The sequence below is a fragment of the Emys orbicularis genome, chromosome 4, assembly GCF_028017835.1.
Source record: "Emys orbicularis isolate rEmyOrb1 chromosome 4, rEmyOrb1.hap1, whole genome shotgun sequence".
In the NCBI taxonomy this organism is placed as follows: Eukaryota; Metazoa; Chordata; order Testudines; family Emydidae; genus Emys; species Emys orbicularis.
The window spans coordinates 139,488,688-139,515,460 of record NC_088686.1 but is presented as its reverse complement, the minus strand read 5'-3'; the positions used below and the strand labels follow the sequence as shown (position 1 = coordinate 139,515,460).

The 26,773-nt window shown below is 42.6% G+C and overlaps 1 protein-coding gene across 1 annotated transcript; it reads right to left on the bottom strand.

Moving 5' to 3' along the window:
• Positions 1–9,131: 9,131 nt before the first annotated feature.
• Positions 9,132–26,647, bottom strand: NFYA (nuclear transcription factor Y subunit alpha). Its single transcript, XM_065403797.1, has 10 exons — positions 26,615–26,647; positions 22,202–22,323; positions 20,117–20,203; positions 17,531–17,677; positions 14,970–15,101; positions 14,056–14,161; positions 13,005–13,171; positions 11,523–11,696; positions 11,000–11,092; positions 9,132–9,386 (listed from the first exon to the last, which is right to left on the bottom strand). The coding sequence occupies exons 2-10, from the start codon at positions 22,274–22,276 to the stop codon at positions 9,333–9,335; spliced, it is 1,035 nt and encodes a 344-aa protein (XP_065259869.1). The 5' UTR covers positions 22,277–22,323; positions 26,615–26,647; the 3' UTR covers positions 9,132–9,332.
• Between the last annotated feature and the right edge of the window lie 126 nt (positions 26,648–26,773).

The window sequence follows — 26,773 nt, the reverse complement described above, 5'->3', positions numbered from 1 at the left end:
GTCCTTGCCCAGGTCTTCCAGTCACTGCGGAGTGACCATGACTGGCTGGCCTAGTGGCCCTCCTCCCTGCGGTGCTAGCCACTGTGCCTCGACGCCGACTTGTCCGATTGAGACTAGTTCCTCCCACGGGACCCCGGGGATCTTCAGCGTTCGGTGTATCTGCATCGGTAAACTGGCAATCTATGCCTCACGCTGCTTGACCTGTACCGGGATCTGGAGCGGGCTGGTTGTTGGTACAATCTCCCCGATCGAGGGGATTCACTGGTGCCGGCGGGAGGGTGACTGGGGACCCCATTCCGCCGATCGGTCGCAGGGCCGGTGCCGAGGCGTTGGAGACACAATGGGTCAGTCTCGACGCTCCTGCCAGGGGGCGCGTGCCTCCGCAGGTCTGCACCAGGTTACCAGCAAGCCGCACCTTGAATCCTGCTGTCGGTGCCTAGGGTCCAAGGACCTAAGAGGGCTTCTCTGAGGGATTCCCGTCCAGGATCACCTAACTAGAACTAACACTAAGGGTAAATACTAAACTATATACAACTATTTTACAAAGAAACATTCGTGAGACACACTGAACTAAGCGAAAGCTAGCCAAAGCAGCAGAAGTTCCAGCACCGTCACTGGCGGCAGGAAGGAACTGAGGATGAGGGGAGCTGGCGGCACACCTTATACCGTGCCATGCGGGTGCCACTCCAGAGGGCGCCAGAGCCAGTCCCCTACGGATACTGCTAAGAGAACAACTTCCAGCACCGGTGCATGTGTCGAGCACACACACCTAATATGGAATGGACATGAGCAAGCACTCAAAGAAGAACAGGTTAGTTGCCAGTATGTTTCTTCGGAGCTGAGGTTGCTGTCATGTATTTCTTCCATTAGGCGTCTGTACCGATCTTCAGTCGGAGCTCTAGGCCCACTTCCGTGTAGCTAAACCCAAACTGCTCCTGCATCTCCAAGCTGCATTTTGCTGCTAGGGTAACGATGTCACTGAGCTGGCTTCATTCTACCTTCCAGAGCACCAGCAACGCATCCCCTGCAGGAGAGAGAGCAGAATGGAAGGGGGCATGAAACAGAGATGGCTCTTTTCATGTATGTGATTTCCAGCTGGTGAGATCCATGAAGGACCTGATCCTGTACCACTGAAGTCAATGTGAGCTTTGCCATTTTTTAACTCCAGGGGGTGGAGAATCAGGGCAAAAATACTGTAATAGCCACTGATGCATTTCAGAGGCATAGAACAATGTAATAAGTACCTGTGAAGTTCAAGATATCGCCTCCGAAACAAAGCACATCTGAGGAACACAGAAAATGAATAAATGAGACAGAATATAATGCCATCTTCATTATATAGCTGCTTTCATCCCAAAGAGCTTTACAAACTATAGATCTACACAAGAACCACTTTGGCATTGCTGAGCTAGGGCATAACTGTTTTATAATGCACAGTGGGGGATGGAAAGGGGAAACAGCACTCTCAAGGGATCCAGTGGAGGGAAATTATTTAATATTTGTATTTTGGTAGTGCTGAGAAACCCTGCTCAGGCTTGGGAACCTCGTTGTGCTTGGTGTTGTATGAACATGGAGATTGGGGCAGGGTGTGCATCGAAGAGGAAGACAAGAATATAATTATTCTAATTGGAATTTGGCCAGCACCTTAGGACTAATAGCCCACAAATTCATACTCTTGCCAGGAGAGCTAACCGTCACAAGTGGTCAGGACTCCAGGATTTTCCACTTTCAATCAAAAAGAACAGGAGTCCTTGTGGCACCTTAGAGACTAACAAATTTATTAGAGCATAAGCTTTCGTGGGCTACAACCCACTTCTTCGGATGCATATAGATGCATATGTTACAGACTAACACGGCTGCTACTCTGAAACACTTTCAATCAGTGAACTAATTCTTTGATGGATGAGTGTGTGCCAATTTGAGCATGTCACCACTGGAGCCACTACCATGCCAGCGAGCAAGAGCCCAAATTTGACTCACTCGCCAATACCACAACCACTAAGAAAAAAAAGCAGGGATTTAGCTATAATAATATAAAGCTATTTTTAAAACACATTTTCAGAAACAAGCCAGCAGGGCACATTCTTTACAAACTCCTTGGGGGAGGGGTTGCATCTTCTTTAATATATTCTTCTGCAGCAATAGCAGAGCAATGCTGCTTGGCCAAGAGTGAACATCTGCTGGCCCACCAAAGTTTCCTGGCTTACGGAGTTAAAAACCCCACTTCCACCCTCTGTACAGCAATGGTACGATCCTCTTATTCAGAGCTGGTTTCCCCTAGGACACTAGTAACACCAACATAAGAAGGTTAATACTGTGGGTATATGAAGGTTATGCTAGAGAACTCCCACATAAAACTTAGCAAGAAGTCATGATAAAAGAGATGATAAAGAATTATTAGCAAATAAGAGCTAAACTGCTTGTTAAGCAGAAACATGTTTAAGAGCATGACCTTTTGTTATCGCTGTGTAAGGTTGTTTTAAATCGCATACGTGCTTATTAGATAAAAATATCACAAAAAGCGGGGGAAACAATGAACAGGCATACGTGACAGGGTATAAAATTTAATAATGATTGGTTGAAGACTTGTTTTGAACCCATGTTAAAGTAGGTCAAAGTTGTTATGCTTCTTTATGGTTGGAAATTTGGGGCACCCTGGAATTTGTAAGACTTGAGAACAAGTTGACATTTGTTAGAGATTGGATGACACCAGCTATGCAGCTCAACTGCAAAAAAATTGTCATATGGGTTAAAGAAGGGAGAAGGAGTCTACATAAAGCCCACCTTGACCCAGTGCAGCCTGGTACTCCAGAACTGGTAAGTTAGTCTTTTCTGTTTGTGCTGTGTTTATTTATAATACACAGATTCCCCCTCCAAAGAAAAGATCTGAAACCTCCCTATGACAGAGAAACAGCCAGGTGGTGACACACAATAAAACTAATGCCCCTTCAAAGGCATTAAGGGGAGAGTGGCACCCAACTCCTATTGACTCCGAGAGGTGGGCATCTTAACTGCCCCTTTGAAAGCCTCCTCCAACCCTTTCAAGAGAGAAACTTTCTTCTGTGCCACAAAAGCGACAAATAGTAAGGGGTGTCCATCCAGTTACATTTGATCAGGATGACGATTGCTTTATGATACCTGGAGGGGGCAGTGAAGAGTTAGGCGATACTCCTGGAAGACCACCAAGAAAATAAAGGACCAAATGTCTCGGAAAGAACAGCATTTTGGCAGAACCAAGCCAATCTCCAATTCTGAGGTTCATATAGCCCTGAACAGATACTACCTCTCCCTATAGGTGGAGAGGTGAAGTACTTAGGCACCATTATCCCTTCTATGTAATCGTTGAGCATCTGGGTTAGCTGTTCTGGGCCACAGTTCAGGTCATTGTTTGTGTATAGCTTTTCAAGGAGAGCAGTTAATCCTGTGACACAAGCAAAGACGGAAGGCCAAACTGTCATCCCGAGGGAGCTTTCAATATTGTCCCAAAGGATAGCAGACTTAACTAGGGAAGGGCTATAAGTTGAATAGTGGCAGGTCTCAGCTATTGCAATCAAATACACTTTCCATTACAAATTATAAGAATAATGTAGGGTTTGTGGCGAGTTTGGTACTTATGAAATAAGTGACTGATAGTGCTTTCTAGAGACATGCATGCACCTGCTATTCCAAGTCATGGGATTCTTTGAAGAGCTCTATTATTTGTTTTGAACTTTGTGAGCGCGCCCAGTGGAAGGATTAACATCCACCAAGTCCTAGACCAGGGGTTCTCAAACTGGGGGTCAGGACCCCTCAGGGGGTCGCAAGGTTATTACATGGAGAGGGGGTATCAAACTGTCAGCCTCCATCCCAAATCCTGCTTGGTCTACAGCATTTATAATAGTGTTAAATATATAAAAAAGTGTTTTTAATTTATAAGAGGGGGGTCTCACTCAGAGGCTTGCTATGTGAAAGGGATCACCAGTACAAAACTTTGAGAACCACTGTCCTAGACTGAAGTTATCAGACTCACTTCTAATCATGATGCTGGACAAATTGAAACCTTCCCATCTGCTCAGTGAAGCAAAGCTGCCTCAGGATGTAGCAGGGATCAGGGCGGGGGACAGGTAGACAGACTGGTTCAATTGGGGGGAAAAGAAAAGAAAAGAAAAACAAAAACAAAAACCCAGAGACCACTTTCTGCCAGAATTTCACAAGGTCAAATGCCCACTTTGTCTAAAGGAAAGCGAAAAGGGATGGAGCCTTCAAGGCTGGGAGCTCACTTACGCAGCTGGCAGAGGGGATAGTAAACAAAAGGGGTTCTTTTCAAGGACACTCATATAGCACTGAAGAACCTAGATAAATAAGTGCAGAAAACCCTTAAAGGCAGATGCTGACCAACTGATAAGCTCAAATGGTTGCCCCATCCACAAAGGGAGCAGACAGAGATTTGCCACAGGCAGCCCTGCTCCTCACCTGTAATCTCCACGCAGAGCAAGACTTCATTGAAGGTCTCCACGGAAGGCAGCATCCGCAGGAGGGAGTGATTGTTATACACCAGCAGGTCTGGGAGAAGGACAACCACCATCCTTCCCCACCTCCTGAGGAGGCCCACAGGAAACCGATGCCACCTCTACCAGCTGTGGGGTCCGAGTCATTGACTCCTCCTGTACTCTCTGCAGGGATTCATATGTCACCTTCCCACCTCGAGGGAACCAGCTGAAGCTTCCCCTGTGCCCTTCGCCCCACGTAGGGAATCTGCTCGGCACAGACATTTCCCTCCACTCCTGCGGAGACCAGTTCTCCCCCTCCACATCCCCTGCTCCTCTCTGAGGGGAACTATGTGATGCCCCCGTTGTCCGGAGGGATTCATCAGATGCTGCCATGACCTTCACCACCATCTGAAAAGGCCCACTTGACATACCCATCTTCCCCCACTGAGAGGGCTCCCCTGCTGGGCCCACGGCCCCAACCCCCGACTGACTCCTCCATCTTCCCTCTGTGAGAGGACCCTGCCAATGTCCCCATATCCCCAGCTCCTCTCTGAAGGGATCCATCCTGGGTGTTGCCCACCAAGGCTTCCCTCCCATAAGCTGCCATCTTGGTGCCAGAAGCAGCTTCAAATACTCAAAAGTTCTGAGGTGAGTCACCCTTAGTCAGCCAATCAGAATTCCCCACTGGGAAGCCAGGCCCCCTCTCAGGGCCAATCAGAACTCCCCACTGCAGGGCCACACCCCCAACTTCAGCCAGAGTTTCCCCAGCTCATGACCGGTTAGCTGCAAGTAGCCGTTTAACCGTTATGGCTTGTACAGATTAGTCCATCACCCAATCGAGACCCTCTACAAGGCACCACCCTCGTCAGCTGAAAGTCCTTATTCTGCTAGAGAATGGGGCAAGAGAGGGAAAAATAAGGGAATGTCCTCTGTTTCCTGCTCCCTCATGGTCTGCCCCATCCTGCAGGAAGCTCCCAACACACAGACATCCCTCCCAGGTGCCGTGCCCCCCCCCCCCACACACACACAAATTAATCAAACAAGACCCTACAGGCACAGTCCAATTATCCTCCACGGCTGCAGGCCATGCTACAGGGAGACTGGCTGCCTGAAGGTGCGGTCACCTGCAGCTTGCTCACAGGCCCCTGGTGTACAGTCTGGCCTTCATCAATATGGCACACCACCCTACAGGAAGGCCACCTGTTTATAGATACTGTGAACAGGGCCAGAACTTTTTTGGGGGATGTGCAGTGCAGAGGAAAGGGTCAAAGTCCTTCCAACTGCCCTGCAACTGCTCAACAGAAAAGTTTAAAGATAAGAAAGAAAGCAAAAACCAGGAGCTCAGAGTTTATAAATTTTTTATTCGCTGGATAGTGTACACAGTACTTACAATTGCATCTATTAAAGACAAAATACACTTGAAAAAAATGCATCATATAAAAAAAATTATAAACTTTTGAACTATTTACAAACGTTGCCTTACGTTACACAAATCTCAATACCTCCCCCCCTCCCCCATTCACAAAGTAAGAAATTGACTTTTTAACATGCAAAAGCCTTTGAAAAACTATTTAGCATCACTTAGGGATCATTTCCCACACCCCATTCTACACTTGTATAAAACTGGTTTTGATAGGTTCAATGCTCCAGTGCTTTAGGGGTCAACCGACCAAGCATCAAGTTCTCCTCATACCCATCATTATTTCTTTTATCCTGATCTGTCCTACTGTACTGTGCTCCCAATCTGGAATTTATGTCCAAATCTAGCCAATACACAAGCTAGAGTTCTCACATCCACTTACTACAGGCTTTTATCTCACAGCATCTCCAGTTTTAGAATTTATTTGTAAAAAGAGCTTCAAATCTTTTTGTAACATGGTGCTGAGATCTTCAATCTCACTGAGCAAATAAAGGCCTTCAGAAGTGTGTCACTGAATACAGGAAAACCAAAACAAAGAAAAGGTATGACACTAACACGCAGGCTTTCACACCACTGTATAAAACTTACCTACAAGAACTCTCTATGTAGCACAAATGCATAGGTCTTTATACACCTTCTACAACTATGGCTCAGAGAATTTATTTGGGGGAGGGGCTATCTGGAAGAAGTTCTAGATGTTTTGTGAAGAGTTCTTAAAGAAAACAAACACTGGAGCTAATTACTCAGATACAAGATGTCAGACCAACAACCTCCATTCCCTTAACTTCCCAACTTTCAGAGAAGATTCTCTGGGATAGAAATTGGTTGTAAAATGAAAGTAGAAAGACTGAGAGGCTCCCTTAATCCAGAATGGCACTACTCTTCCCACCCCCCAGCGTGCATTGGTAACCCAGATTGACAAAATGTACAAATGCTCTTAAAAAGTATTTACAATAATGTGTTCATTCAAACAAAGCAAAATATTTACTGTTCCTTCACTAGGAAAGAGTTTGATATTTCCTGAAATAGGGGACACGACAAAAAAATGTTAAGCAAGGGTTTCATGTGAAGAAAAAAAGCACCATACTCTAATTGGCCAAAATATTTTAAGACGGAGCAACCAACCAGAGATGCCAACGATGTAAGGGGCAAACTAATGCTTTTTGAATAATAAAAAAAAAAATTAAAATGCAAAATTATAGGTAACAAATACAACCTAAGACAAAATACAAAAATAATGTCTTCCTTTATTTGCATGTCAAGAATTGAAACTAGGGTTCCATGTCACCCCTTAACTGTGAATGTCACCAACAAACTACAACACAGCTCCTTGCAAATTTTAGATCATGTCAACCATGGGGAGGAGGGGAGGGGGAGACATTGAACTAGGCAGGAAAGATGATCATCTTTAATTACAGAATACAGTCTACATGCCAAAGGACAAATTCCAACGTAGCAATTCCCTTCCTGTATTTTCATTGGCTGAAATTTGGGAACCTTCCTAGGTGGCTGGGCCAAGAAGTCCAGTTCTCTTGGCATCTGGTCAGGCAGTCTCTCACTCCAGGCTGACTGCTGTCAAATTGAAATAAATCATTTCCACCTTTTCTGTTTCTCTCTTTGATCCTCTCTCACCTGTTTTTACTATTTTAGGTTTAGTATCCTTTTATCCAAAGGAAAGGGGTCTTCTGGTGGCATTGTTCACCCCTCCCTCACCTCTGTTTGCCACCCAATTTTCTTCCTCCAGTTTACACAACTAAATTGTTATTTTGAGCGTTCCTCCTGTTCATGATTTGAGGAGATGGTATAGGGCATATTCTCCAAACAACTGCGCTTGCTGTGCTACCTTAAGACAGACCTCTCTAAAATTTAACTAGCCTTTCCAAATCACCTTCTTCACTACTTCACCCATGAAGACTCTCCTCTCCACTGCTTTCATCATTCAGGCTCACCCATCACACTTAATTCTGGTGACCCAATAGAGTCTTAAGATTTAAAACACAGAGCAGCAAAAATTGGAAACAGCAGCAGCACCTTAGATGTGTAAAGGGGATCAGCTTAAGTGCGGATGAGGTAAGGGTGGAAATAGGTAACTAAATATGACTTGCTAAAAGGCTATAGAAACCTCAGATCCCATTGCCAAATTTCAAAGCCAGGATGACGGACCAAGTTCAAAATCCGATAGTGGCTAATCACAAGGTATTTAACAGATGCCCACATAAAGTCGTCACAAAAAAAGGGAACTAACAAAAAAAAAAAGCAAACATTCCTCCTTCATTCTCTAAGTGCCATGTTTATAAAAGAGGACATTTCATAAACAGCTTGACGGGATTATCAACGTTTGCCCTCACTACATAAATAGTCTTTGAGCTAGACCAGGATGCACCAAATTGAGCTGGCCTCTGCTCCAGTTGTGATGCAGCCATCCTTCGCCCTGAATAAGGTCAAAGCTCTGTACAGAACCATCTGCAATTTAAAACACACTCAGACAGCCACACTGGGAGATAGTCAATCCCGCCATTCTGAGGTTCCAGATTTCATCTCTTTTGGAGCAACCAAGTTCTGCACTGGCCGAGTAAAAACAGACACTGCACTTCTTTTAGAAGAGAATCTCAAACTTTTTTATCATTTTTATCCCAGCAGCTGGATTTCTCCTTTCAATACATCCATTGCTAGCAACATGCCACCAGCGCCAAGGTTGTTTTCCCTACTTAACTCTGAGCTCTGTGTCAATGAGCCACTCCCATCTTACTCCTTGGAACAGATATACAATATTTCAATTCTTGTAAAGGTCTTGCAATATTCACAACAACTTGACAAGATGGTTGAACTTTTCCCAGAAGGAGCTTGCTGTTTACTTTTACAGGATGGAGCTTAGAGAACCTCTTTCTGTTCTCTTACACAGTTCCAGAAGGGCAAATGCAACTACAAGTGAACAGTTCAGCTGTCAATAAATGAAGTCCAAAGCTGTGAGGACTGGCTATAAACAACAAAACTCCACTGGGAAAACAAAGCACTGTGGTGTAGCCATGTTAGCTCTGGTTGCTACAAACTGGATTACTCCTCCGCAGAAGGGCCATGGCTCTCTATGGTCTGTTAGCCCTGCTTCAGCATGCCAAAGTTATTGCTAATCACTGTGTCAGTTGGCCAACCTTAATTCAAGAAATGTAAAAGGCATGAGTTGTCAGACTTTCAAACCCCTGCATTGAATTACACGGGTATACCAAGAAGGTCCCTACAATTTCTATTTGCGGAGTCCACTGCAGTTAAAATCTCAAACAAACCACTTACTGGAAAGGTGGTTTTTGTTGTATAGAAAAGGGTAGGCTAAGATATGGTGATTGTCCATTGTCCCATTGGAAGGTTTGCTTGATACACTGGTAAGATAGGACACGCTTGCAGAGGGACAGGAAACTTGTTCAGTTACTTTTTCCTTCAGACAGTGGTTAGGATACTCTGATCATCTGTGTCATTGCTTCTTCATTTGCCTGAGTTGGATCCTGTAGATACAAAAGACAAACAATACTGTGACCCTGAAGTATTTTCCTTACAGCAAAGTACTTCTACTACAGCAGCCAATCCTTGAGGACAAATATCTCCCTTTGTCCAAAAGAAAAAAAAAGTATATACAAAGAATTACTGAGCCAGAAACTCAGCTTAGTATAAACCAGTGTCATTTCACTGACTTCAATGGAGCTAACCCAGTTTACACCAGCTGAGGCACTGGTACATAAAACCTACAGGTTAAGAAACTAACTCTGCAAGACTCTTCCAATCAAACAGCACACCTCCGGTAGTAAATGCAAGACTACATGATTGGGAAAAGATAAGTAACCTTAGAAGACAAAAGTAGCTTTGCCAAACAACCTTTTATTGCCATAGTTAGACAGGTGTGAGAGCTGCCAATATCTTCAATATTCAAAGCCAAGTGATGCTGTACCTTCAAACTGCTTTAGAAAGCTGGTGAACACAAATGCAGCATGCAGTTAGAACAGTGATTTTCAAACTGTTACCATTTGTGGACCCCTAAAAAATGTCAAATGGAGGTGCAGAACCCTTTGGAAATCAGTCTGCAGACCCCCAGGGGTCCACGGACCACAGGTGGAAATCCACGGAGTTAGAAGGTGGGATTCTAATTCAGAGGAACCAGTGAAGTTTTAGTTCCTGGGAGTAAAGAGATAATTTAAGGCTCTCCTTCCTTAAGGAATAACAGCTTACATCATGTCTCTCCTCTCCCTTAAGGAGTAACATCTACATCCCTTTAAGTTTAAAATGTTGACAGCATTACTCATTCCATCCCCGGAAAATTTATCCTCTCTCTACTGCAAACATTTCCCCCACATTTGCAAGGGACACTAGGATAGAAGAGGCACAAATTTACAGATGACAAGAACGCTGTATCACACATCATAGAGAATTATGAGTTTTAAACAGTATATTCCAGACTACAGCACTAAATTAGATGAATTTCAAGCAAACTAGCTCTGTTCTTTGACAACTGCTCACAACTCAAGCCAATCATATACTAGACATAGTTGGGAATCTTTACTTGGGAGGAGTTGGTATGGACTAAAGAAAGAAGTATCTTATCCCTAAAGAGAACGGATCTCTTAGGTTAAAGATACACTGCTACCTCAATGCTGTAAAAGGCAACGGTGTTTTCTATCCCATTATATTCTCTGAAAGCCGCTCCTGGCTCCTTTCACTTCATTAAAAACAGTGTGAAATATTAAAGCTACTTTTAAAAATAAAAAGATCCAAGCATGCCCACTTCTGAATTTCAAACTGCATGCTCATTGACTTTCATCCATCTTTCCCTACCATCTTGAGGCAGAGGACAAAGAGGAGCAGCTGACTGCACAGGCAAACAAATAGAGCTATTACATTTCTCTCCATTTATAAAACAAAGTTGAATACAGGTTTATATTAAGATTACTATGGCCTAGCTACTTGATTGGGGAAAGAAGACAAAGGCCAGGGGCTTAGCCCAACAAGGTCAGGAAAGCTGCAGAAAAATTAGAGCCCTTAAAAGTGTTTTTCTGAGGGCTACTCGGAAGGTGTGTGCAAATTCAGCCATACAAAGAACATAGCCGGAAGCAAAGGTTTTGCTCACCTGCATATCCTTTTCCTTCGGTGAGAAAAAACGCCCACCTTCTCCCCGTTTCCTAGCCATGGCATGACGATGTCTAGACTCATGCAAGTATTTCTGCAACAATAAGAAAAAGAATGGTCACGAGTCATTCAATACTTTCTAGCTCAGTATTATTACTGCAGCTAACTGAGCACTCAGAACCAATTCCTTCTAATGAAAAACAAAGAATGCCTTTGAGGAAAGTCAGTGTACTCGCCAGTTACAATACAACCACATATACTTTCAACAATTAAGAGCCAAGGAAGTAAGTAGGATTTCAACACATGGACTCAAAAATGGCTCTGATATCTGTCAAAAGACAAAATGTGATGAGAAATATCCATCAGTGAGACAGACATATGTATGTTGCACAAGGCAGGAAGAAGTCTATTAGAATCAATTCCAATTGTCTCCATGTCACCCAAAATGTCTTCTATACCATTATAATGCAATGTCATTCCTCCACACGATGCCTAAAAAGTAACCTTGGGTTATATACACTCACCCTCCTCTCTTTGGGGATTTTCCCCTCAGCTTCCAGCTTGGCTCGTGCCTGCCTCCTCTTCAGGATTCGGTGGTACTGCTTGGCATTTACATAGAGGGGCTCCTCTTCAAGCATCTCTGCCCCTGGCAATGGAATCCTCTGAATAGCTGGTACTGATCCAGCCCCTGGTACCATCTGTGTAAAGAAGAACACACTCAGATGCATATGGTTCACAGCAGATGCTACATACACAAAAGGAGATACGATCAGTCCAAAAATATTAATGCAGAAGTAACTGAAAAGATGTATTGTCTGAACAACTGTGTCTGCTTCAAAGTGATGGAGTATCAAAGTCAACTGCACACAATTCAACAAACTGTCAGTTACATATTGCCAATGTTTTTGATATTTTGTTTGTATAAAATGTAAATAAATTATATTACTGTGTAAAGTTTCTCTAAACCAATGTTCACTTTTGTACTGATTGTTTTGTATCGGACATTTACAGGACAATGATATGAAAACCTGCTAAAATTCCTAAATAACCCGATTTAAAAAAAAAAAAGCTGCACAATACCTAGCGCTCCAAGCAATTCATTTTCCTGTACAATGTCATGTCGTATATCCTCATCTCTTCTATTGGTATTTTATTAGTGCATGTTCTACTTGTCTAATAATTTCTGTATGTTTATTAAACAAGTGCTATTCATAAAGTGTCTGCTGCCATCTAATGGAGCCGAACAGTAAAACACAAGCCAAGAGGGAATCTCAGCACAAATGTAGTATGAACATGAGCAGAACAAAGCCCTTATTTACCAGAAAAAAACATCTGCGGGATACTGAATAGCAAGTTTTTGCTTGAACTCTTCAAATTTGTACGTATCTCTAATAAAAGTTCCTTTAAATTAAAATTTTGAACTTCTTTGAATTTGATGATAAAATTATGGGGGAGAGGAAGCATGACCTATGTAATAACTCCCCAGAGATTAAACCAGGGCTGGTTCTACAGCCAGATGATTAAGGTGGCCAACTTCCAGGGGACCCCATACCTCTTCTGTGTGTGTGCATGCGTGCTATCTTCTGATTGGCTGGCTGGCAGGTTTCTTGGGGTTGGCTTTGGGGTTTGTATTTTCTTGTTCAGCCACTCAGGCAGGTGGGGGCAATGAAAATGTTTTCTGCCGTGGCCAGCAAAATGGCTAGGACTACTCCTGGATTAAACATTACAATTTATTTATTCCAGTTTTTTTTAAAGAGAGTTATCAGAAGAGGAAGCATGACCTATCTAATAATTTGCCACACAAATTCAACAGTACAATTATTTACTCCAATTTTAAATCCATATTAAACCAATAGGAAGTCCTAATTACAACTAATTTCTGAGAAGACTGAGCATATTAGGTGAAACTAATATGAATCTCAAACCGCAGTTTGAAGATAGTAAACTTAAAATTTAACTTGTAAAATGACAAAAAGTGAAAAAGAACTTGGAAATTCCATACGTACCATAACCATTCCACCTGAATTGACCACATTTCCAGCAACTGGTAGCGTCACAGTTACAGTCCCTTGCCCACTGCTAGTTGTATTGGTGTTGGCTCCTGCCTGGACAATTTGTGCTCCTGCCAAACTGGCTGCTGGGATGGTGATCATGCCTGTAACAGGGACTGTAACTTTAAGAAAATAAAACACAAAACAAAAAACAAAAACACGCACACAGAAAGAACGAAGGGAACACAATTAGTCCCACTTCTATTTTCATTCACTCACTCTTGGATAACGTACAAGAGGATGGCAAAAAAAATGTTACAAGCAACCATTAACCAAATCCCATCATCTGTCCTTAATACACAAATGCACTCAACTTTTCAAAGTGTTCATTTGTCATATACATGGGAATCACAGCCCAAATGTGAAGCCATTTCTCCAAAACCTCAAAAATGAAATGTAAATGCTTGCACGCTCCATTGACAATTTGTCAGGAACCCAAAGCTCATATTTTATTTAAATATTAAACCTGAAAGTGAAGAACTGATTCTTATTCCGTAATCCCATTTGCACTTTCCACACCAAAGAGCTTTTGTCCTATTTGCAGGCACAGTTATATTTGTAGTTTCCTAGTAACCAGCCCTGCAAAAGGGGGGCAGGGGATTAATTTATCTGCTTCACTGTGGTCTGGGAAAAAGGATTTCTGTAGCTATTTAAAAAGTTAGTTCTACAAATGTGAATCTATATGATCAATGTGAAAAAAATCTCCTGCACTTATTTGTACATTTCAAACTCTTTGTATCTGTACAGCTGTTACAGCACAGTCTGTTACCAGCAATATAAGGCATATCAGAAAAAAATCTTACGGATGTCAAGAGTAGTAAAAACCTACAATTCCAACTCTAAAGACAGACAGAAGGAAGAGGAACAAAAACTTTTGCTCTTCCAATCGTCATGGTGTTCCTCGACACTAAGGAGCCAAGAAGAAATGAAATGGTATGCGTCTCTCTGGAAACTTTCAACTATAACTTAAGAGAATGTGCTGTCCTTTATATGCCAAAGTTCATACCTTGTTGAAGAATGGTTCCATCAGCATTAACAGGCTGATAGACAATGGTCTGGCCTTCTGCTGTCTGTGCCACCTGCTGCCCTTGAACTGCTATCTGCTGCTGGGTCTAAATGGAACAAAGAACATCACAAATTACAAACTGCTGAGAAGTTAAAGATTTCCATCCCTGTTAATGTCCATATTGAACCCGAGGACATGAGTCTCCATACTCGGAATAGAATTGTGTATTTACACGCCAATTTCAACTGGAGATTAAAAGATACTTAAAATATATACAAAACTTTTACTTAAATTTGTTGTAAGGAACAAGAGAACTGGGGAACTAAATTAACCGACCAAATCTGAGATGCATCAAGAACTTCTTGTAATATTATTGCGTAATAGTAGTAGCAACCACAAGTTTTTCAGAAGTTCTTCATGGGAGACATCTCAGAGTTTAAAAAGGGCAGTTCTACATACACAAATATGTTTAATATACTGGGATTTTTTTTTATTTTTTTTAAGTTCTAGGTCTCATATTTCATGATCGACATGTTAAACGGATACTCAAGTAACAGTAACAAAAAAAACCTGTTCCTAAATAAAAAAGATTTCACAAAAGTCAAATGTAACTATAACTGTTTACAATTTTTTGGGGTGGGGAATGTTAAATTCAACAGTATTTTTCATTTTAAACATTCCCATTCAGGGAATCCCAAATCAATAATGTACAAATAAGAACCAGTTGGTAAAACTAAGTGACAAATACAGTTATTCTGTCCCAGCAAAGCGATTTGCAAAAAAGAAAATAGCATAAAAGCTGATGTGTTACAAATTTATTTATTTTAATATCAGATGGTTCTGGATACTAACTTTCTAACATCTGCTCCCTTATTGTAAGCCCATTACAATCCCTTTCATGCTGGTGCAGTTACCTGTGTCTGGCCAGCGGTAACTGCAGTCTGTGGCTGCTGAATAATGATCTGCTGGGTCTGGCCCTGCTGACCCTGTACCTGCACAGCCTGCCCACCTTGAATCTGAATCTGGCCTGGCTGGACCAACTGAATCTGTGGAAGAAAGAGTCAGAAAGGAACATTAACTAAACCTGTTAGATTTTTCCCTTTGGTCTCAGCATTATCAAAGCATCTTCCAACAGTCATCTACTGCGGCCATTAGGAAAACCCCCACTAACTTTCCTCTTTTAATGGAGACAGTTTGTTTTAATTTATTCCTGCCCCGTGACATAGTAATCACCGATGCAAGGGAGGATAAGACTAAACAGAAAGGAGCAAATATACATGCTCATGTCATCATGCCCCATCAGTTTTCCACTGTTTACTAAATACAGCATGATCAGAGAGAGAAATACACTAGCCTTGAGCATGAGACCAGGGATAATACTTACCTAAATCACAGGAGGAATGGGACTTTAAGGGTTAATTAAGATAGCTGTAAAGTATCACAAGTGCTAATTATCAAGCACATAAAAAGTAGCCTGGCATTTACAAAAGCGTAAGACTAACCTTGCAGAGAAGAGATACTTTCCACCCCACCCTTGGTGCACCTCTCAGGATAAATTGGAATACTGTCAGCCCCCATTGCTGAAAATTCCAATTACACACTTTCTTCTAATATACAGGCTGTATAGAGTATGTTACACTGAGGAATGATAATAGTGTTTTCCTAATATATAGTGCCTTTCAGCCAAATATACTGAAGTATTTCACAAGTCACTAAAAAAGCCCATCAACACAGCAAGTTAGTGGCACAGCACAGACAAAAATTCTGTGACACCAGACACAATCCCCATGCTCTAACTAAGTTGCTTAACTTTTCCACCCTTTGTTCTTGAGGAACACTTATCAAGGCCTTGCCTAAAACCAAATACTATCTTTTAAATAGACAGTTCTATCCAATGTGTATTACTGAAAAATAATCCTATCCCATCCAGCACTATTACTCTCTGTGAAGCCAGGGGTTTTAAATTCTTCTCCAGCTTTCATACATTGGAATAACTGAACTTCATGTTAGTCCTGAAGCATTTTCAAGGAATTCTATATTTTTATGGGACAAGCACATGAGTAGGCATGGAACTGCTGTGTGTTACAGCTGCCAAGAACCAGAAAAAGCTCTGGCTGCATTTCAGGGGATTGTGCTGAGTATATTTGCAGCATCCATTGGAAATATACTTGAAATACAGAAGAAGCTTCACTTTAAATATTTGGTTGTGACAGAGAGGCTCATGGGCTACAGTTGGCAAAGAGTTCACTATCATGTAACAGCAACGCCTAACAAGCCTGACAAATGCACTATACCTAGCCCCTGCTTTCACAGTATGTAGCCATAAAGAATGGCATGTGAGGTCTCGAATAAAAAGTTTATGTCATACTGATCCTCATAATCATTGCATGACATATGTACGAATGATATTTAAGGAGTTGTGTATACACATTGAAAATATGTTTTGAAGTCTGTCACTGATCAAAGAGAAAAATAGGTTTCTTCAAGACAGAAGGTAAAAGTATATCTCTCTGTCAAATATAAATTAACCATTGGAAGCCAACACAATGGAAATGCCTTTTATATATGAAGTCAACAGGGGAATGGGACGTCAACAGGGACACAAGACACTGGAGACAGAACCACAGGGGGCTGTCCTGTCTCTGGGAGCAGACAATGAACTTTGGGGCATACAAAGGAAGGCAAAAAGACTTTATCTTGCACCAGAGGAAGTAAACAGACAGTGCATCTACATTTATGAAAATGGGATCTCAACCAGGCTTGGTTGAAATGCTGCAGAAGACATTTGGGGTGAGAAACTTCCTTAGACAGAACCTTAGCTTGCTAAATTAAGTTTAATCTCTAATAAGTGAGTGATGACTTGGTTTTATACATAACCTGTTTCCATGATGTTTACTATCTCTTAAAATTCAATCCTTGATAATAAATTCATGCATTGTCATCACTATAAATACAACTCCATGCTGTAGTATTATACAAAGAGCTGACACTGGGTTGAATCATTCAAGCCGTACACAACTGCCTTCGGGGGACAGCTTACCTGGAACGACTATCAGGTGTCAGTGGATAAGGGGCTGCACACTATAGGGGGAACACTTCAAAGTGGCTCAGAGATTGGGGTGCACCTATTGTTAACCTGCAAGGCAAAGTAAGGGCTGGCATAGCCCTGAGGAAAATATTTAGAGGCTAACAAACTGGAGGCCTCAGGTAGCTGGCACAAGTTAAGCACATTCAATTCTTCCTCTCGCTGGAGGGAGGGAGAGATAACAAGGGGACACTCAGTCCTGGGCACCTCAAGAACTGTCACGGTAGTTCATACAATGCTCACTGGGGCAGATCCTCAGCTGGTATAAATTGTCATGGCTCCCTTGACTTCAAAGAAGCAATGACAATTTACACTAGCTTATGATCTTCCCTAGGACAGTCATAGTTCATTCCTTGACCATTATGATTAATGAAATTAGAGTATACTGACCTGCTGCAATCCTTGCGATCCAGAAACTGGGACTTGCATGATGGTCTGACCCTGACCCCCAGGCACAGCTTGCACCATGATTGGCTGGCCAGTTGATGTGATCAGCTGACCTCCGCTTACTTGTACCATTAATGGCTGACCCTGGACCTAGAGAACAGAAGAAACAACAAACAGAACAATGAAACAAAGTCAGATGATAAAAAAATCTCACGTGAAATTGATAAATATTAAGGGCTAAATGTTTATTTCAGTGGAAGGGCCATGAAAACTAAATAATAGTCTCTAAATTGTTTTTATGCACAACTTCCAACAAACAAGATTTCTAAAAGTGTCTCCATCTTGTGTTGCTGAATTTAGTAAGTTGTCCTTTTCTGCTACTGCCTAATCAAAACCACAAAAGTCCAGATACAATAAAGCATGTACAATATTTACATAGTACATATGGCTAAATTGTCCATACACAGACAGGGATTACCTCTATATACAGCCTGAGAACTGGAACCTTTCAAAAAAGAGCTCACAATCCACAATAAGTCTTTGTATTTCATTAAGAAGTCCAATGCAGATGAGTAAAGGCTCCAATATAAAGCTACCTTGACAGGTGGGGTTCAAGAAATTATGTTCTCATAGCATCTTAATTTCCAGATGGCTATGGCATGCATTGTTCTTGGAGCATCTTCTTGTGATCATAAAGGGAAGTTGTGCTTGTAACAGCACAAAGTATGGCTCAGAAAGGAGGAGTGGATGAAGTGGACCAACAAGTCTTGGAATGGTGAAGGTTTCTAGATCAGACATGAGAGCCCTTACAAATATTCTTTGGGAAGAGGCCTGGGGGAGAAAGGAAGGCAATGGAAAACTCCATTCAGCTATGCTTATCTAGCAAGGAAGAGAGCCATCTGCACCAAAATAATATGCCAGATGAAGAGCTCAATAAAGGCCACATCTTTAGGTCTTAAGCTTGGAGTGGGAGGCAATTGACAACAGGATTATTCTTCACTGCACTTAACACAATTCATAGAAGTGAAGAAAGAGCATAATAGAGCAATCACTGAACTCCAATTTCAGTTATCATGGAAACTTCAAGGACTTTCAAAGGCAAATGACCATCACCTCTGACTTCTACCTCCAGATCTCTCATTTTTGACACTTCTATCCCCCACCTTTCAACTAATTACAGTGCAGGAGAAACAATCTGTGACTGAATTATCATCAGTAAAAAACTTTCAGAATTTATGAAATTATCTAAAATAATAAGGTCCCTTAAAGGAAAAAGCTCCGATTTTTATATGTTGAAATGCATTAGTGGCTTATACAATGACACACACATCAGCAACCCTAGGTATGTATCAGCTGTCAAGCTCCCAGATAGGATATCCTGGCTTCATTAAGTCATCTGATAGTCCTACTACTCAGTCTCTTCCACCCACTCTTCCCGCTATATAAAAACCACTTTCATTAATGAGAAGGGAACAGTATGCATTACAATATAGTGAAAAAGATGCAAGCATGCATACATCAGCTACAAAGCAGCAAAAGTAATTAGCATGATATGCTTAAATTGAAATAAAATGATAATATAAATCCAGAATTTTTGTTAATGTATTTTTAAAACGCAAGCAAGAAAGGAGAGATGAAAAGCAAACTTTTCAGCAATAGGACTGTGATACAATCGAGCTCCAAGCAATTGCCTCCAATTCTACCAGCTCACCCTCTTTCACATTTTAGCTCACATCAGGAAACCACTGCATATACTTGATTATTCGCAGGACCATTCTGACCATCGAGAACTTTTTTTCTCTCTAAAGAACAGAGGAAGGCCCCCCACCCCCACAAAGACCCCAGACACGGGTAGAAAAAGCTGTATCAATCTTGTAACATCTACCATGAAGGGGTTTTTCCATCCCTTTAAAGAGCTGCCACACAAACCAATGAGATGAAGCTTTTAAGATGTGGAACATTTCACATGAACAGAAATCAGGGTTTGAAATAACCTGCATCCCTTCCCAACTGGTAGTGAGTTTTGGTAGTAATTAAGATGCAATTTATGGATCTGCTTGTGTTGTCACAGTAGAAATATGTGGTCAGTAATTATCTCAATCCCACAGTAGGCGAGAAAATCCTCAGTTTTTGTTTCTAGTCAGAAAAAAAATTCTCTCCTCAACCCCACTTTGGCTTCTTTCCACAGAGAAAACACACAAAAAGTCCCACTCAGCACTGGATCTGAGAGGTCTGAATCTCTGAGCTAGGTCCTGGGGTTTGTTTTATCTCTTGCCTGCAAGTTGTAATTTTCTCCTGCTTCATTCCTATTTCCACCTAAGTTCATCTTCATAATCACACCAGCAGAGAGTTTTCATGAGTGGATCAGGGTTTGGCTGCATGCATTTTAGATCCAACAAACAGCTCTAATCGCTTCATTCGTTTTATTGAATGAAACTGCAATTAACATATGTCCCAGCTGCTACAGACCAATGAAACTGCTACTAATTCTGTCCCTATTTCAAACCCTGGTAGAAACACAGCATTAGAGATGAGGCGATGGGGAAGTTCATGCAGTGCTCACATAGACACAATTAGAGAGATCACCACTACCTGGAGGGTCTGGACTTGCTGGCCTGAGGCGGTTGCCACCTGGGCCTCTGTCTGCAACTGGACAGCAGTGACACCACCCTGCTGCTGGGAACAGGAACAGGAATAGCTTGAAACTTAACAACAAGGAAATGTAGAGCTCAAGGCAAGAGAGAACCTTACTGATGGGACAGGGAGAACTTAAAGTTCTCCTATCACTTGTTCTTGGAACACAGGAATGCTGAACATGCTCACATTATCTTAGGAAAGGAATACCAGCAAACCCGATGTAGGCTCACTGGCAGGAGTCAGCAACAAACAAAACATAATGCAGACAACACTGTCGAGGTATTTTTCAGAATTTGAAGTTCCTATTGTTTTTTAAATGATCCCATGTTTATTTAAGTGTTTTCCCTTTAATTGCACATATTTGTTATTACAGAGGTGCGGTTGCTCTGTCAGACCCCGACTCCCAAATAAATGGCTCCAAAGTCCTTTATCCAACAGAAAAGGTACAGCATGGACAGCAGCAAAGTAAGTTTTACATACCCAGCCCATATGCTTGAGGGGCAATCTGAAGAGAATAGTTTAATCTCTAACCTCTTAGGAGAGATTCCCAAAAATAATCAGTACCAAATGCAGTAGTGGTTTGTGAGACATGGACATCCATCCCCAGAGAATTAGACTAAGATTGGACCATTCACATTTTGTTAAAACCAGCATTCAAGGCTTCCTTTTCAAAACAACCACCACATATGCAGTACTACATTAACTTTGAAAACCAATTCAAGAAATTAAAATTAGGTCAAGGTTTGGTCCTACTGCCTTTTGCAGAGTCCCTTTAAAGTGTTACAGGATTACAAAATGTCAATCTACCAATCAAAAGTGTTGATTTTAGCCATCTATCAGCATCAGATTCATGGGTCTCAATTATCCACAATTTATTTTCTTTATAACTTAGTGATGGTCTCTGTAAGGGCCACATGCTGTTCCCACTGAAGACAAAGTCAATTTCCACAGTGGAAGTAGGGCCCAGCCTGATGTGTCTGGTATTTACACTGCTTGACAACCAGCAACAACGTGCTACACCTCTACCTCGATATAACACTACTCGATATAACATGAATTCAGATATAACGCGGTAAAGCAGTGCTCCGGGGGGGGTGGGGCTGCGCATTCCGGTGGATCAAAGCAAGTTCAATATAACACAGTTTCACCTATAACGCGGTAAGATTTTTTGGCTCCCGAGAACAGCATTATATCGAGGTAGAGGTGTATTTTAAATTGAAAGTGTGATTCATATTGTCTCACTCATGTGCATAGCAGAAACAAACTAAAGAGCTCACTTCCACTGTCCCAAACAAAAGCAAATAAGGCTTGATGAACACAGCTAATCCACATAACCAGCTTGAAAATTCATCACAATATGAGGCTAGGTAAAGATAATATTTTAAAAGCATGTCTAACACTTTCATAAAAGCAATTCTACATGCCTGAACATTATTGTACCCAAGCCAGAAGTTTGTCTGAATCATTCCTCCAAAAACTAACAGTCCAACAAATGACAGACTGCTCAGTACAAAGCAAAAGGCCTTTGTTGCAATTACTTTGTTATTGCATTCACCCGGATCTTTCAGTGGGAGCAGAAAAAGTGATTCACATGAACATGATTGTTAAAGGAAAGCTGGAGAAATTCTCAAAATTTGCTTGAGACCATCCTGTTTCAACCCTTGAAGATAAACAACTGTTTGTGAACATTAAGTGCTCAAATTTACATTTTGTTTCATTTAAGATCGTCACTAAATTTTTATTATTTTTGATCATGTCAGAATTAAAGGGTAAAGTCCCTAATCTAATTCAACTTTGCATTGTATGTATCAGTTGTTTCTATTATTTTATTTAATATAGATTAGAAATGCTAATATTCAAGCACACTCCAATGACAGAATGAAACTGCTGATCAAGGGATAAGACAGTCAACCAGCCATGCATCCAGTCACTCTCACTCAGCAACTTGATGGCCTGGTCGAACTGTAGAGAGCATGACATGCCTTATGACCAAATATCAGGACCTCTAGCTCACTCTTTAAGATAATTTTTCCATACCTGCTGCTGAATCTGTCCAGCTTGCACAACGATCTGTTCTGTGGAACTGTTGCTGTTTGCTGTGTACTGCTCCATAGTGTCTCAGTTCCAATCTTGTGCCCAATGCACCTCAGTCTGAATATCTGACAAGACAATAAAAAATGCATCATTACTGCCTCAATGGCTCAAGATCAGGATCAGTTTACAGTAGCTGGAAAACAAGCCATCTAATGACATTTAGATGACACGCCTTAACAGTCAGAACACCATTGTTTCAAGTAAAGGACCTACCCTGTGTCATTTGCATTTGTAGTAAGAGACAACATATTTTAATGTGAAAATTAAGTATTTTCCTAAAACTCATGTGTAAAAAGAGGCAGCAGCATCCAACAGCTTGGGCACCAGACTGGGATTCAGAACAGGGTTCTATTCCCAGTTCTGCTGCTGATCTTGGGCAAATTATTCCACCTCTCCCGTGCCTCTGTTTCCCCTACTACCATTTGTCTGTCTTGTTAGTTTAGATTGTAAACTCTTGGCCAGGGACTGTATCTTACTATATGTATAGATAGCACTTTGTGCATGGGGGACTCGATCTCAATTGGGTCCTCAATGCACTACCACAATATACACTAATTATAATTAATAAATAAAACATTTCAGTGCTTAAAAGTTCATTGTAAACATCACCTGAACACCAAGCTACATCTCAAGAATTTCATAGATTTTCAGTTAGACAATGATGTAACAAGAGGGACTGAAATACCCTGTGCTCTTAGGAATGAACAGTTTTCCCCATTTCTTTTCCTGCTTCTCTTTTAACTTGAAAACAGATGGCTTCTCCCATCTCTCTCCTTTTCCTGATCCCTCACTCCAATGCACAGGGGAGAAAAGGCTAAAGTAAAACCATTCATTCCACAGCTCTCTCTATTCTCATCTCCATTTCTTCCTTTCCTAGTTGATTAGCAAATGAGGAATTCTGATCTTCACTTGTAATGAAGCATTTGTTCTACTCTACCACTGAGCAAGTCACTGCTATCCAGGTTCAAAGCCAGCCTAAATTTTTCATCAACTTTAAAAAGAAAAATAAAGGAATTAGATTTGATATCTGCACAGGATTTAGTCACAACACCCACTGACTTCAACTGGCTGTGTAATGTAAGAGACAAGGTGGGTGAGGTAATATCTTTTATTGGACCAACTTCTGTTGGCAAGAGAAACAAGCTTTTGAGCTACACAGAGCTTTTGAGCTACACAGAGCTCTAACTTCAGTTAGATTCCAGACCTGAAGAAGGAGCTCTATTTAAGCTCAAAAGCTCGTCTCTTTCACCAAACAGAAGTTTAACTCACCCACCTTGTCTCACTAATATCCTAGGACAGATGTGGCTACAACATGTGTAACGTGAGTCAGTTAACATTGCAACGAAGACTTAAAACGTTGTAATTCCTAGCCTTTATGTTTATCTTTGCAACCTAATACGCATGAATTGTTTTGTATTTATCATAAAGATCATTGCAAAAAGGCTTTTCATTGATTTACTCATCTTTCAAAATACATTGATTACTTCGAAGATTGTTAGCTCAGTCAAATGAATATAATCAACATGCATCAGGCCAACAAAAAAAACAATGCGCAGTATGCCGCAGACAGACTACATGGCCTAAATGTGGTAACAATTTGCTTATTCCCTCTGCCAAAAGCTTTGTTTGGAATTAAGAAATACAACTACCCCCCTCTAATCAGAGCAAAAATCTGAAGTCATAGCACACAAAGATACAACATTGTGCTGCGACTGTAACTTTATCTGTCCTTGGCCCATTTAGAGAGACAAGGTGGGTGAGGTAATATCTTTTATGGTGCCAACTCCTGTTGGTGAAATAGACAAGCTTTCAAGATACTCAGAGATCTTCTTCGGGTCAGTAGTGTTTTTCATGGCCCAGCAAAATAAGAGTGAATTTGGGCACTGATTTCAAAACTTGACATAAATATGGTTGCATTTTAGAAAGCCCAGCGGATAGATATGTTCTCCTTTTAAAGGGTTCAGCTAAGTCAGACCACCTCAGGCCATGTGCTTTTCTGATCTCACGAACTAAACAGGGCTAGGCTTGAACAGTATCTTGGATAGGAAACTAAGGAAAATCCAGGACATTGCAGGAAGTGGTGGTGGCAACATGACCAGTGGCACTGTGACTTCAAAGTCCGTTTAGGAGACCGGTCTTCTGCTTAAAATGTAATGCTGAAATCCTGATTACATGGCCAGGAAAAAATTCCATCCCATTTTGCAAGAGTATAATCATTAATACTGATAAAAAATAATTTCTAGTTGTTAGTTACATTCTGCCTACCAAAAGTTCTCCCTCTAGTTTCAACCGCATACAGTATTCTTCATTTCTGTCCTATATGCTTGTGCAGTATCACATGAAACAGCTCCCACATTCCATCCTTCGAGGCTGCATTTCAGCAGTGAGTGCGGGGTGCCAGCCTATTATATAGCATGTAAGCCAAGCACATACTAGCAAGAAGTTCCTTGATTTCCTCTACTCTACAAACAACCTTTAAGCAGAGACCTATTAGTCATGAATACTCTACGACCCAAATGCCAGGCCCCTTCTTCCACACCTGAAGTTCTGGGAAATTTCTTCTCAATCCAGCATTTTTTGGGGTCAGAATAAGAGAAGAGAATGAGATTTTAGACATGCAGGATCATGACTCCATCAATGGCGAGGACAGAAGATCTACCGAGAAGGGGAAGCAGCAGGAGGGAAAAAACTACTTTTTTTTGTTTTTTAAATACAGCTTATTTGTCCATAGACAATCATTTAACATTTTGTTGCCTCATAAGAAGGCACGGAGAGAATTTTCTCAAACCAGAATTTTTAAAAATTAATGATTCTGTATTATGCTGCATGCCCCTCCTTCAAACTGCTGGTCTGACTGGTCACAAATCCTGTATAACTTGAAACTAAGGTACTTTCTACACTAGAAATAGTTGGTTGGTATAACTATACCAACAGACCCTCCCAGTGTAGATGCAGTTTATGCTGGCAAAAGCACGCTTTTGCTGGTATAGTTTATATGCCAGTTCTCTGAGTGAAATAAGCTATACTGGCAAAAAGTTCTTTTGATAGTATAACTGCATCTACACTAGGATGTTTGCCCATATAAAAATGTTGCTTAAAAAAAAACCTCACCACACCTAAGCGACATTACCATACCAGCAAAAGTTTCTAGCATCAACATGGTTTAAGTATAAAAATGAAAGCAGTTATACCTCATCCTGTACTTCAGTAAGAACATACATGACTAATCACATCCACTCTCCCCAAAGTGCATCAGTGAAAGTCAAAGAAAGAATTCAGCCAAAAATAACAGCTCAGGAGAGTCATCTTGTGTTATTCAGCAGCAATAGAGACGCGGAGGCCAGTTTTCATTATTAACCTCATCTGGAACCTGCAAGTCCGTGTACGCATCTAGAGATTTTCAGTCCAGTTGAGCATTATGTGCCATTTGTCTAGAATGGACGTTTGATTGTGGTGAGCTGCTGACAGCAGGATTTTCTTAGCCCACAGAGCGCTCAGAGCTGATGAGGGGAAGGAAATGGCAGGCAGCCCCTCTATGGGGAAGGGAGAGACGAACTCCTAACTGCTCACCAGAGCGTTTTTAGCTACACAGCTGTTCTCCTCGGGGAACGTGGGCCGGGCTGCTCTGTACTGTGGGGTAGGGGATGGGGTGCATAAAGGGTCCTAATCCCTGGGGGAGGCGGGATGCACACAGGGTCGTGCCTCTCATACTGGCCACAGCTGCACGGGGGATGGACCCGGGGGGGGAGGAGGGGGACCATGACCGCTCCCCCCGCCCAGGCGCGGGCTGCAGCCTGCTCAGTAGCTCTCCCCCGCGGGGGCACACACAGCTGGTCTCCGCTCCGCGAAGGGGGAGGACGGGTGGCCCGGGCCCGCGCACACCGCGAGGCCCATGTGCCAGAAAAGCCAGCGGGGCTCGCCAGAGCCCCCTCCCCGGCTCGCCGAGGGCGGGGCCCGCGCAGTGGCGGCTCCCTTCATGGCGGCCCCTTCTCACTGCACAGAGCTCCCCGGGGCAGAGTCCCCACCCGGGGAACGGCCCAGAGCCGGGCCCCTCCACAGCGCGGAGCGGGCTCGCCTCCCTCTCCCCCGAGGGCAGACCCCGGCCGCCCCCTCCAGCCCGGGCGGCGACCCCAGGCCCTGCTCCCGCCTCTGCTGCTCCCCCGGTGGCCTCTCCGCCCCGGGCCCTCCGCACGCGGCGCGCCCGTCCCAGGCCCAGCAGCACGAGCCCCGTCCCTCCGCTCCCCCAGTGCCCGGCCAGCCGGCCCTGCGAGCGGCCTCCTGACTGGTCACTCGGCCCCGCCAATCCCGGCGCTAGGGCCGGCGCTCGGGGGCTCCATATTGGCTGCTCGCACTCACCGTGCCTCGCTCCCCCGGTTCGGGTCCCGCTCTGATTGGCTCCGCCACCGGCCCCCGAAACCCAATCAGCGCCTCCACTCAGCCGCCGCGCAAAATGGCGCCCAGCCCTGAACAAAGAGAGGACGGAACTCAGGGCGCATGCGCCGAATAGTTCCGCCC